At 47.2% G+C, this 13,195-nt stretch overlaps 1 protein-coding gene across 5 annotated transcripts in view; it reads left to right on the forward strand.

Annotated features, from left to right (window-relative positions):
- The window catches only part of Slc44a3 (solute carrier family 44 member 3), a 110,623-nt gene that overhangs the window by 43,450 nt on the left and 53,978 nt on the right, over positions 1-13,195 (forward strand). For all 5 annotated transcript variants that reach the window (XM_045138787.1, XM_045138791.1, XM_045138788.1 and 2 more), the window contains exons 9-10: positions 3,474-3,660; positions 12,963-13,128. In XM_045138787.1, coding sequence (XP_044994722.1) covers positions 3,474-3,660; positions 12,963-13,128 — 353 coding nt within the window. The remainder of the gene's footprint in view (positions 1-3,473; positions 3,661-12,962; positions 13,129-13,195) is intronic.

A 13,195-nucleotide genomic window follows, 5' to 3' on the forward strand; every position in this document is an offset into this window, starting at 1 on the left:
GTGCTTATGAAACCCAGTCAAGGGTGACTGGTGCATGCTATGTGCCAAGCCTTGGTATGAGGGTTGGCCCTGCCCTAAAATAGCTCAGTCTAAGGGAAATCTACACAACTACACCCTTGCAGTGGACTTTGTTGTGCATCACCGTGACCAGAACCCAGTGTCCACGCTGCCAGGTGTCACAGAGGCAGTGAGCAAAGACTGGGGTCAGATCTTCACATGTGCTTTATTCAGGGAGCCTGAGAGCTGAGAAGGCAGCCCTTCCTCACCTCCCATTTTCAGCCATCAGGCTTTACAGAGTTTAAACAAAAACAGCCATTTGAGGGCTGGAGGGATCACTTAGTGGTTAAGATGTTTGCCGGCAAAGCCAAAGGATCCAGGTTCGATTCCCCAGAACCCATTAGCCAAATGCACAAGGGGGCGCGTGTGTCTGAAGTTCATTTGCTAGAGACCCTAGCGTTTCCATTCTCTCTCTCTCCCACTTTCTCTGTCAAATAAATAAAATAAAATATTTTTAAAATAGCCATTTGGGGGCTGGAGAGATGGCTTAGTGGTTAAGCACTTACCTATGAGGCCTAAGGACCCAGGTTCAAGGCTCCATTCCCTAGGACCCACATTAGCCAGATGCACAAGGGGGCACATGCATCTGGAATTCGTCTGCAGTGGCTGGAAGCCCTGGCACGCTCATTCTCTCTCCCTCCCTCTCTCTCTCTCTCTCTCTCTCTCTCTCTCTCTCTCTCTCTCTCTCTCTGCCTCTTTCTCTGTCTGTCGCTCTCAAATAAATAAATAAAAATAAAAACAAAAAAAATTTTTAAAAATAAAAAAATAAATAGCCATTTGGACTGGAGAGATGGTTTAGTGGTTAAGGCACTTGCCTATAAAGCCAAAGGACCCCAGGTTCAATTCCCCAGTACCCACATAAGCCAGATGCACAAGGTGATGCGTGTGTCTGGAGTTCCTTTGCAATGGCTAGAGGCCCTGGCATGCCCATATTCTCTCTCTTTTTTAGATAAATAAATAAATAAATTTTTAGATAAGTAAATAAAATATTTTTAAAAACAGCCAGTCATTTGTTAAGTTTAGTCTTGCTCTTCTGGTCAGCCTTGTCTCTGAGATTCAAGCTAGTGGTGCTTCTCTTCTTATCGCCTCCATATTAGAAAATTCTTATTAATTTGTTTATTTATTTACTAGCATAGAGAGAGAGAGAGAGAAGAGAGACAGAGAGGGAGAGAAAGATAGAGATAGAGAGAGAATGGGCACACCAGAGCCTCTAGCCACTGCAAATCATCTCCAGATACATGTACCACTTTGTCCATCTTGCTTTATGTGGGTACCAGGGAATCAAGCCATGGTCATAAGGCTTTGCAGGCAAGTGCCTTAACCATTGAGCCTTCTCTCCAGCCTGTCTTCTCCATGCTTTTGCCTCATTCTCATCTCCTTCTCTCTCTGCAGCTGGGTTTTCGTACTCCCTAGGCCCCTGAGCCCTGCATTCCTCCCAGCTGCACCACCTGGGCTGGGGGTCAGTCGGAACACACAAACCATTAGCAGTGTGTGCGTGCTGAGCTAGTTACAACATGGAAGTGTAGATTCCTTTCTGTGGTGGGAAGAACCAGTGTGTCCTCACAGAACATCCCAGGGCTTCTGTCCACCCCTCTGTCCTCCCCTCTTTAACGGGTAAGTAGAGGGCAGAATGGGAGCACACTGGTGAGAATCCTAGCTTGGTCTTGGTGAGTCCAAAAGAATTGGGACCACTGGAGGTAGGGAACACAGGGCAAGAGGAGATTTGGGTATGAAGACAATGACTTTGGTCCAGAACATGCATTTTAGTTACTTTTCTCAGCACTGTGACCAAATACACGACCAGAAGCACTTATGGGAGGAAGGACTGATCTGGGCCCCAGCGTGAGGGTCCGTCCACCAGGGAGAGTGGCTCCGTGCGGCTCGGGGTCAGCCGGAGCTTCTGCACGTGCTGCCCCACACCTCAGATTGGAAAGCGGAGCAGGGACAAATGTGAGCTCTTGGCTGGCTTCCTGCCTTTCCCCTTTCTCTTCGTTCCAGGGCCCTAGTTGTTGTAGTTACAGTCTCGTTGCTGGGACAAAGCACTGACCAAAGCAGTGGGTGGGAGGAGAGTTTTTATTTTGGCTTGTAATCTCCATGATGGCTGGAGAAAGCCAGGCCTGAGCAAGTCTGGGCATCACCTCTGCCACAGCAGGTGGAAAACAGCAGCAGAGAGGGAGTCAGACTCTAGCAAGGGGGGACTGACTGTAACACCTATAAGCCCACCCCTAAAAACCCAAGTCCTCCAGCAAGACTCCACCTCCCAAATTGCCATCTACTGGGGAGCAAGCATTCGAAACACATGCATTCATGGGGAACATCTGATTCAAACCACCATACCAGTTCATAGTGCGCCTATCTACATTCAAGGAAAGCCTTCATCCTATCTAGAAATACCCTCACAAGCATATCCAAAGGTGTGCCTCCTCACTAATGTCCTAGGCACTTCTCATCCAGTCAAGTTGACAATGATTCAACATCACAGTATGGAGTAAGCCTTGCCCATAACCTATGGGCTCACTGCCCAGTGCCTTAGAAGGGTGAGGTTGGGGCTTAGATTTGAAGGTCATCAGCATACGCTGACATCTAGGAAGGGTCTTAAAAGAATAGATGGCCTCAACAGTTCCCTACAATGCAGTAACAGAATAGGAGAACTGGAAAGAATGGAGATGTTGTAGAAGCAGAGAAGAGAACTAGAAGAGTGAACAAGAGACTCCAATGCCACATCGAGGTCACCTAAGACCTGGAATGTCCCATGGGACAACACTGAGGAGGCCACATGACGTGACCTTCGAGAAAATAGTCTTAGGAGAGCACTGAAGTTGGGGGATTTGTGGGTGACTGAAGAGTGAGTGAGGGTGTTGAAGTGAGAAGCTTGATGGAGGGAAAGTAAGAGCGATGGCGCGCCTGTTATAGGGGAGAAAGATGACAGCACCTTTAATCTGAGAGACTTCTAGCTACTTCTGTCAGGAAGGGATAAGCCCTTTGAGAAGAACTCCCAGAGGGCTGCTTTGATATGTACTCCTCACCCATCGTGTTCCTTTGTACCCAGACTCTCTTGGCTCTACACTCCTGCTCTGAGTAGAGATTTGGGGTGAGGCAAATGGAAGGTGGTTCCTTGATCTTTTATAGGACCTTACAGTCATCTCCTCATGTAGTCTGGCCATCTGAAAGTGCCTTTAGGAAGGGACTGTGCTTTGCTCATTGTCACAGTTGTAAGGTCTCACATATGGACCAGCACACAGCCAGGAGCTCTGTTAGTGCTGAGGAATGTATCTGTTCGCTTACACCAGAAGTAGTAAATATTGGCCGTCAAAGAGCTACTTGACGAGATGTTAGTGAAATCATAGGGCTTGTTTTAAGCTCTTGTCAGTTCCCTATAATTTTTAAATTATTTACTCTAAGCCCTTTCTCACCAGGTAATCCTGCTCGTCTTGATTTGTGTCCTCAGAAAGAGAATAAAATTGACAGCTGAGCTTTTCCAAATCACAAAGAAAGTCATCGGCAGCTGTCCTTCCCTGCTGTTCCAGCCACTGTGGACATTTGCCATCCTCGTGTTCTTCTGGGTCCTCTGGGTGGCTGTGCTGCTGAGCCTGGGAACTGCTGGTAAGGGACCGAGGGTGTGGGTTCCATCCCCTTAGAGTCACACACAGAAGATGTCACAGTTTTGGAATCAGCGTATTTCTCTGGAGGCCGAGTCTCTTGTGTGAGCAGAGGCATCTGAAGGTGACGGTGTCAGAGGATAAGTTCAGTAACAATTGAAAGCTCAGGGAAGACCACAGAGTGAACCAAGGTTGAGAGAATGCAAGCAAATGTTTTCAGATTTAGATTTTATCTAAGGTAATTCTCTAGCCCTTACCCAATCAGTAATAGATGACAGAGAGCCCAGAAAAGTGTTAAACAGTTTTGAGAGAGTGGGGGGTGGTTTAGTGGGTAAAGAACTTGCTGTGCAAGCATGCATGCCTGAGTTCGACTCCCAGGACCCTGTACAGCCAGACACAGGAGTGAGCACTTGTCGCCCCAGCCCTCCTGTGATGAGGTGGGTGGCGGAGATGGGCGACTCCTAGAAGCCTGTGGGCCAGTCAGCCAGGCATTTATAGCAATGAATAAGAGACTCCGTCCCAAACAAGGTGGAAGGCGAGGACTGATACCCAAGGCTGTCCCTCAAGCAAGGTGAAAGAGTGGGCAGGAGTACCCTGAGGCACGGTTCCCCACTGCCCCACAGGGACTGACTAGGCCTTCATGACCCCACAGTGACAACCATAACCCCACTAACCAGGGCCCCCCAGGAAACAGGAGTTGAGGTGAGGGGACAACACTGTGTAGTAAACTCTTAGAATATGTATAACAAAATTTTTAAAAAGATGCTAGGACTTGGATTAGACCAGATTAAATGTGATCATCTAAAACCTTCAAAGTCACACATTTTATCTGACTTTTCCTAATCCCTTTAAAATGAATTTAAAAAACAAGGGGAAAGGCAAGGCCTTTGAGATGTACTTGGGGTTGTCCTCTGACTTCCACGTGTGAATCATGGCATGCCTGCATTCGCACACAGGAACACACAAGCACACACAAAGACAAACAAAAACCCATGTGTCCAGCAGGCTAGCTTCAGTTTAAAGCAAGCACAAGTAGTCGTTCATGTTGCTTTGGTCACTTTGAAAACATGACTGTATAACTTGCATCCTCCAGTCACATCCCGAACTCCTCCTGCACCAGAGGTGGGGAATCAGCTCTTTCAGATTCAGCTTTAGGGCTGGAGAGATGGCTTAGTGGTTAAGGCATTTGCCTGCAAAGCCAAAGCACTCAGGTTCAATTTTCCAGGACCCATGTAAAGCCAGATGCACTGGGTGCATCTGGAGTTCATTTTCAGTGGCTACAGGCCCTGGCATGCCCATTCTGTCCCTCTCTTTCCGAAATAAATACATAAATAAAATATTTTTAAAAGAATCAGTTTATTATTATATAGCTAGCTGGATGGACCCCCACCCCCAGAGATTCTTATCTGATTTGGATAGGACCATGTGTGGATGAGGAGAGAAAGGAAGAGGAGAGTATGTGCAGCTATATTTTATAATGTCCCCTAGTGGGTGCTATTTGAAATACTGAGAGCGTATGTCCAGAGCATGTATCATTCTATTGCTTCTTTCATTGAGAAAGCCCTGCTATGAGCATTTATATCTGTATAGGTTCATGTGTATGAGTAAAGTGATGTGCTCAGCGAGGCGGCTGGTCTCCATTCTGTGATAAGCCTCTCACCTCCTTGCTAGTAACAAGCAGGTTCAGTGCAGGTTCAGTGAGGGCCCTGTCTCAGTAAACAAGGGGGGGGAACAACACACACACACACACACACACACACACACACACACACACACACACCTGTATACATACAGACACACATATGCAAATTAACAGGTGGTGCAGGGCAAAAGGAGGAAGCCAGGAGGCAGAGTGAAAGTAGGTCTCCCAGAAAGCTGATCTTGGGTTCTAAATCAGGGAAGGAACCTCACACCGAGCCAACGCTGGCCTCCCTGGAACCACATCATAGGAACCCGCTGCCCTCTTCCCTCAGGCCACCCGGCCCTCCCTCCCGCACACCTGTGGCCCGGCCGTGAGCACAGAGTCCCCTTTGTCCTCCGCTGCCCCCTCGCCCAGTCCGGAGTGGCCCCGGGCAGGCCAGCAGCTGCGTCACAGAAGACGCCTCAGGGGTGCGCGTGAGCGTGACATGTGAGCTCCTTCCAGGACGCACAGGGGACTTATGGAGCACCCAGTGCGCTGCAGCTGGTCGGCTCACTCAGTGTCCTTAGGGCAGAGACAACAAGAATAGGTTCCTTTTCAGTGCGCAATTGTGGAGGGACAGGGGTAGGGAAGTTAAGTCCATAGGTAAATATTTATAAATTTTCTTTTGGGCCAAATGGTTGAATAACTATTTTAAAAAAAAATTGAGACAGAGTCTCATGTAGCTGATAGCTGACCCCGAACTCTCTATGTAGCCAAGGATGACCTTGAATTTCTGAGCCTCCTTATCTACATTTCCTGAGCGCTGCAATTACAGGTGTGCACCACCGTGTCTGGTTTATGTGGTGCTGTGGATCGAATCCAGACTTCCATGCATTTTGACAAGCACTCGACCAGCTGAGCTACATCCCCAACCCTATTAAAAGTGAAAAACTAGGACTGGACTGCAGTGAATCATATGTGCTCATATGAGCTATTCCTCTAGCGACAGAATTGTCTGTTAACTAGTTCCCATGGTTCTGGCATCTCTGAGGATTGGTTCAGAAGCACCCCTGCCAACAGCCATGGCATTTATTAGCCCATGGGGACTTGTTTCCTATCACTCAAAGAGTCTGGCATAATGGTGCACACCTGTAATCCCAGCATACAGGGTGCTAAGGCAGAAGGATCACAAATTCAAGTCTAGCCTGGACTACAAAGTGAGACCCCATTTTATAAATTCAAAATCCTAAAGAAAGCAAAATTTAATGGAGGAAAGTAGAAACTGTAGTTACCTCAGAAATCCAGCAGGTGCTGTTGGTGAGTTGGAAAAGCCCAGATAATGCGCGCATCCCCTGAGGTTGCTGAGGTGGTCTAGAAGCCCAGAGTGAGACGATCGCAAAAGCGCTTTGGGGAGGTGAACTTCCCTCCAGGTGTGTACTGTGGTTGGAAGGGGCAGTTGTAGGGATGTAGACGGCATGTTTGGAGCAGGCACTGGTTGGACTCGGAGAGGAGACAGAAGGCTCAGGCAGGGATTTCCTGTCAAAGAACCCAGGGTCCAAGCTGCAGGACTTCTTGGGGTCTTAATCCTCTGTGCTTCCTTCTTGCAATTCATGCAATAGAAAAATAATGTGAGGCTGAGCTGGAATGAGAGCTCTGGTTGCAAATGGCAGACCATATGATCTTTATAGTAGGCATTAGCATTGAGTATGGAGTAGCTAAGACTTTTTTATTTTATTTTTATTTTTTGATCAATTTAATTAATTAATTTGAGAGCGAGAGAAAAAGAGGATTGCCAGGGCCTCTAACCACTGCAAACGAACTCCAGATGCATGTGCCACATTGTGCATCTGGCTTACATGGGTCCTGGAGAATCAAACCTGGGTCCTTTGGCTTTGCAGGCAATTTGCTTTTTAAAATATTGAGTTGTTGATTGATTTGAGAGAGAGTGAGAGGCAGATAGAGAGACAATGGGTACGCCAGGGCTTCTAGCAACTGCAAATAAACTCCAGATGCATGCTCCTACTGCATCTGGCTTACATAGTACTAGGGATCAAACTCGGGTCCTCAGGCTTTGTAGGCAGGCGCCTTCACCACTGAGCTGTCTCTCCAGTCCTGCAGCTTATTTTTCAATGTTACATCAGACATATGTGAGAACATACTTTAGGAGAAAATGATTATGTTTTAAAATACTTTTTATTTGCAAGCACACACATACGGTGGGGGGCGGAATGAGTGCTCCAGGGCCTCCTGCCCCTGCCATCTACAGACACAAGCACCACTTTGTGTGTCTGGCTTTATTTACATGGGTACTGGGGAATCGAACCCGGGCAGTCAGGCTGTGCAAGCAAGCACCTTTAACTACTGAGCCATTGCTCCAGCCACTTTGTTTTGAAAAAGTATCAGATCTAGAAGATAACAAAGTTATTTCACAAAGCTTGCTGACAGAAGCGGCCTATGTCTCACCAATGTGGCTGGCGCACAGGAAAGCTCTCTCTGCAGCAGCCCTGTGCCTTGCTCCTGTGAGCCCATCTCCAGAACCCTCTCCCTTCCCTGTTCCCACTCCAGCTTTCCAGTCCAGCCTGCTACAGGAGCTAGTGCTTAAAACCCATTTTCAATACTACATTTCTTGAAACATCGCTACAGATCTCCTAGGCATACTTACCTGTTTTTATCTGTTTGGATTCTTTTGTTTTGTTTTGTTTTTGTTTTTGTTTTTGACGTAGGGTCTCACTCTAGCCCAGCCTTTTTTATCTGTTTTTATATGCTTCATCCTTTATCAAGTATTCATTGCCTGCCTATTATGTGCTCAGCACTAGAGCTGTATTGTATACCTACTGTGTGCACAGCAGTGGGCAAGGGTAAGGCCCTGCACTCCAGGAACTTACATTCTTTTTTAAAATATGTTTTAAATTTTTATTTATTTATTTATTTATTTATTACTCGACAGAGAAAGAGGGAGAGGGAGAGAGAGAGAATGGGCACACCAGTGCCTCCAGCCACTGCAAACAAACTCCAGACGCGTGTGCCCCCTTGTGCAGCTGGCTAACCTGGGTCCTCTGGCTTTGTAGGCAATGCCTTAACCGCTAAACCATCCCTCCAACCCAGGGACTTACATTCTTGTAGATGACAAGAGAGGGTAAATGTGTCACCTGTCCCATGGTGCTCAGTTCTCTAAAGAACAATAAAGCAAGAAGTGTTGTCATCACAAGCATAAGAACACCGTGGCAGGGACCATGACATCTCTGGGCTCAGAGCACCACGCAGGAATGGGGGCTCTGTCTGCTGACTCACTGAGCGCGTGCACCGGACGGCTCGGGCACCAAGTATGAACACCGGGCAGAACGTGGTCTGCCGAAGGCTTCCGATCAGTGAGGTGTTTGCCTCTTTCTCCCTGATCCTCATGCTGCCGGAGCAGAGGCAGACATCGGCGGCAGATGTCGGCAGGCTCGGGTCAGAAGGCGGTGGAGTCAGTAGGGTTCGGCCCAGTTTTCTGGAAGAGTTCTAAGGAAACACAGAGACTGTGCTGGAGAATACAGCCCTTCTGAGCTGAGTTTCCTCCTTTTGGGAAATTATTCTCAACACTTTGTCTGACTTCCTAACATTTGACATTTACAATGATTGTTGCAAGTCTCATTTTTAAAATTTTATTATTATTATTAACAGTATATTTCGTCTGGATACATCATATGTTGGTCCCTTCTTTTCCCTTGTGCCTGCCCCCATTCCATCGGGGACCCTCCTCAGTGGGGTTGCAGGTATTCTCTATGGGGTTGTGGTTTATGCATTGTGGGAGCAGCAGTCAGCTATTTTAGGGGGTAGGGCAATCTCATTTTTGTCGAAGCAACTGCAAATAAGGTCATTGGCTTACAGCAAAGGTGGGGAGCTCTTGATGGAGAAGTTATAAACCATTGTCAGGAGGAGGTTAGAGGAACAGACATCATGGTGACATGTGAGATCCTCGGAGTCACTCAGATGGCATATTTTCATGTCTTTCTTTGCCTCTTTCATTTCTCTTCCTGACATCCGATGTCCAGCATAATGCCAGCCTGCAGTAGATGCTCAGTCAGTAGCTGATCCTCAGCACTGGCATCCTATTACCTGTAAATCATTTGCAGATAACTCTATATCGCACTGACTGTTCTTAGCACCTCACGCTTTTACTACATGAGCTCCTGGTGGGTGCCTGGATGACATTTAGAGCCCCGATGAAACAGGGGCACCCAAGAGAGCGAGAAGTAACCACTATTCTCTTCCAAGACAGGTGAAGAATCCGATGTTTAGGAGGTCCCACAACGTGCTTGAGGTTGGTCAGCCATTAGGGGTCAGTGCAGAGATGCGGATCTCAATCTGGGCGACTGGAGTCTCAGCCTGTGATCTCACCCCCAGCACTCATCCTGCCTTCCGCTGGCTTTTGCTTTGCCACGGGAACTGTGGCCCAGGCGCGCATATGTGTCAAAGCTGAGCCTGGAGCCAAGTCTCCTCCCAGTTCAGGCCCTTTTCATCACCATCTTCCAAGAGCCATCATATCTTGAGACCCATCCGCAACCCAGTTCCCCTCATGCTTGCTAAGTCCCCATCGCAGTACCAGCGGTAGACGCCCAACACCTGGGGGCGTGCCAAGAGGTTCTCGCCTGCACTGTGTAGGTCGTCCGGGAGAGGGCAGTAGTGTGCGCACAGCCAGGCCTGCCCCACCCACCGGCTCCGAAGCACGCAAGCCTCAGCTCCCTCTGTGCCCAGCAGTGCCTGGTCCTTCAAGTGTTTGCTTGCAGACAGCCGCTCAGGTGGCATTGGGCAGCATATGTAGATGTTTGGGGTTATCAAAATAAGATTGTCCACAGAAGCAACACATGCCCCTAAACATTCTTGCATACAGAACACCCACCACACCCAATAAAGAAATATCTGTTCCAACTTGTTACACTGAGAGGCTAAATAATCCTACCTTAAATGAACTATAAACAGCTGGGTAAGACCAATACAGAGGAGCCAACAGAAGCTGTTTTCAACCACGGAAATCAGTCAAAAATAACTCCTGGGTCTGCTTCTTTGGACTGTCAAGGGCTTTGTGGATCTTGTCACTTCAGCTGCTCCATTTGCTGGCTGTTGTCGCCAGGTTGACAAGCCAGTGTGTGTGTAAAGATGTACCACACAGGCCAGCTGAGAGGAAAGACTGTCCCCTTTTAGCATCCGCACTGCACTTTTTTGTCTATGTGAGGAAGTGCCAACCTGCTGTGTGTAAATGGCCTTTCACTTCAAACCCCTGGTGACACTGAGACCTGTTCTGTAAACTACAAGCTGGGGCTGGAGAGATGGCTTAATGGTTAAGGCATTTGCCTGCAAAGCCTAGGGACCTTGGTTCCATTCCCCAGCCCCCTCATAAGCCAGATGCACAAGGGGCCACATGCATCTGGGCTTTGTTTGCAGTGACTAGAGGCTCTGGCCTGCCCATTTTCTCTATCTGCTCTCTCGTGTGCAGGCTCTCTCTCTCTTTCTCTTATAAATAAATGAATGAATAAATAAATAAAACTAAAATCTGTTGCTGGAACTCATAACTTTACAAAAGGAAACATGCTTGCTGTCAGGCCCTGCATATCTCAGGCAGTCCAGAGGGATTTTGAGGGGACACATCCTTAGAATTGGGTTGCTTTGTCGAGACACACCCTCTTTGGAAAAGCATCAGCAAAACAGAGATTGTTTCCCAAGCCAAGATGAGCCCAGTGTTCACTAGAACATTGTCTCCTTTCTATAAACTGAAATGCTCCACTATCTCTCGGAGGGCAAATTTTGTTCAACTGAACACAGAGCAGAAGGAATGAAGACTGACCTTCATCTATGGATTTGATGTTGCTCAATGCCACAATCATCTTCTCCTCTTTCTTTTTGGTTTATTTATTTTTTAATTTGAAAGAGAGAGAGAGAAAATGGGCATGCCAGGGCCTCAAACCGCTGCAAACGAACTCCAATGCCTGTGCCACTTTATGCATCTAGCTTATGTGGGTCCTGGGAAATCGAACCTGTGTCCTTTGGATTTGCAGGCAAACACCTTAACCACGAAGCCATCTCTCCAGCCCCATCTTGTCCTCTCTCCTTTGTGCACAGAAAGTCCAAAGACACAGGCACGATGGGTCTAAAGTTGATGTATAGCAATGACAGGGAATATGACAATACGTCTAAAGGATGTGCGCATGGTGCATTGCGCCAACGATCAGTGTCCACTTTGTTCCTTATAGTTTATCTGCGATGTAAAGTGGGAGGACACATAGAAATCAAATGCCACCACAAAGCTGGGATGTGAGGCTGCCAGGACCGGCAGAGCTAAGTCAAGGGCTCCTTTAACTTAGAGGAAAGGAAGAGGGGAAAGGCGTGTGAATGGTAGAATATTATCAGCATTCCCTTGCTGGCCTCAGTTTAGTGCAGTGCTGGACTTGCGTAATCTAATAAGGTAATAGCGACAGCTCTTGTTATCACCTCTAATGGGATACTTATGTGGGCCAGGCTGTGTCCCAAGAACTATCCAGATAATCTCATTTCTGCTCAAACTATCAACGGGAAATGGGTGCTCTGGACAAAATTTCCAAAATTTCAAGAAACCACATTAAGTGTCCCAGGCTTCCAAAAAAGGGGTAACACTGAGATCTGAACATAGGAAAGTAGACATATTAAATGTGCCAGGAAAGTTTGCTCCTGAAGTGAAATCTGAATCAAATCCCTTTGAGAAAGCTAAGAGTCTTGCCTCTTTTGCAGGGTTTAAGTAGTTTGGTGAATAAGACTTCTGTGGCATGGTCTTAAAGCTTTGTGTGTTTCGTGAACAAACTTGGCTCCCATCGCACAAAGCAGGAAATCCATGGGGCAAGGTGCTCTTCTCCTAATCACGAGCATGATTTTACTGAAGCTACTTGACTCTTCCAAACCAGTTTTCCCGTCTTCAAAGCAGAATGAATTTTAGAGTAGACATCAAGTGCCTTGTAAACTACCTACCCATCAGTCAGTGTAGTTATTGTTGACATAGTTTAAATGTATTCTCAGCTGTTAGTGTTTGCAGTGGGAATTTTAAATGATTTTGGGTCCTTCAAATGTTACTTTGAGATCTACAGTTTGTCAGTGGCCAAAGGCCCAGGGTGAAGAAACATAGCTTGTTGAAACATCTCCCCTGCTTAGAAAAGCGGTGTTGTAAACTGCTTACACTTAGTTTTTTTATTTTTTCTTTATATTTATTTATCTATTTGACAGAGAGAAAGAGGGAGAAAGAGAGACAGAGAGAATGGGCGCGCCAGGGCCTCCAGCCACTGTAAGTGAACTCCAGATAAATGCACTACCTTGTGCATCTGGCTAACGTGGGTCCTGGGGAACTGAACCTGAGTCTTTGGTTTTTGCAGGCAACACCTTAACTGCTAGGCCATCCCTCCAGCCCCAGATATTTTTAAAAAATATTTTTATTTAATTAATTAATTTATTTGACAGAGAAAGAGAGAGAGAGGGGGGGAGAGAGAGAGGGGGAGAGAGAATGGGCACGCCAGGGCCTCCAGCCACTGAAAACAAACTCCAGATGCATGCGCCCCCTTGTGCATCTGGCTAACGTGGGGCTTGGGGAATTGAACCTGGGTCCTTTGGCTTTGCAGGCAAACGCCTTAACCACTAAGCCATCCCTCCACTCTCTGTTTAACCTTTTTTGTTTTAAACTCTAGGCGCTGCCCAGGTTATGGAAGGTGGCCAAGTAGAATATAAGCCCCTTTCGGGCATTCGTTATATGTGGTGGTACCATTTAATTGGCCTTGTCTGGACTAGTGAATTCATCCTCGCCTGTCAACAGATGACTATCACGGGAGCAGTGGCTACTTGTTATTTCAACAGGTCAGTCCAGCCTCTTCTAGAGGACTGTCTGAATTTCATGTGGTGTGGGCATCTCTGAAGCTATCTG

The sequence above is a fragment of the Jaculus jaculus genome, chromosome 19 (genome assembly GCF_020740685.1).
Source record: "Jaculus jaculus isolate mJacJac1 chromosome 19, mJacJac1.mat.Y.cur, whole genome shotgun sequence".
In the NCBI taxonomy this organism is placed as follows: domain Eukaryota; kingdom Metazoa; phylum Chordata; class Mammalia; order Rodentia; family Dipodidae; genus Jaculus; species Jaculus jaculus.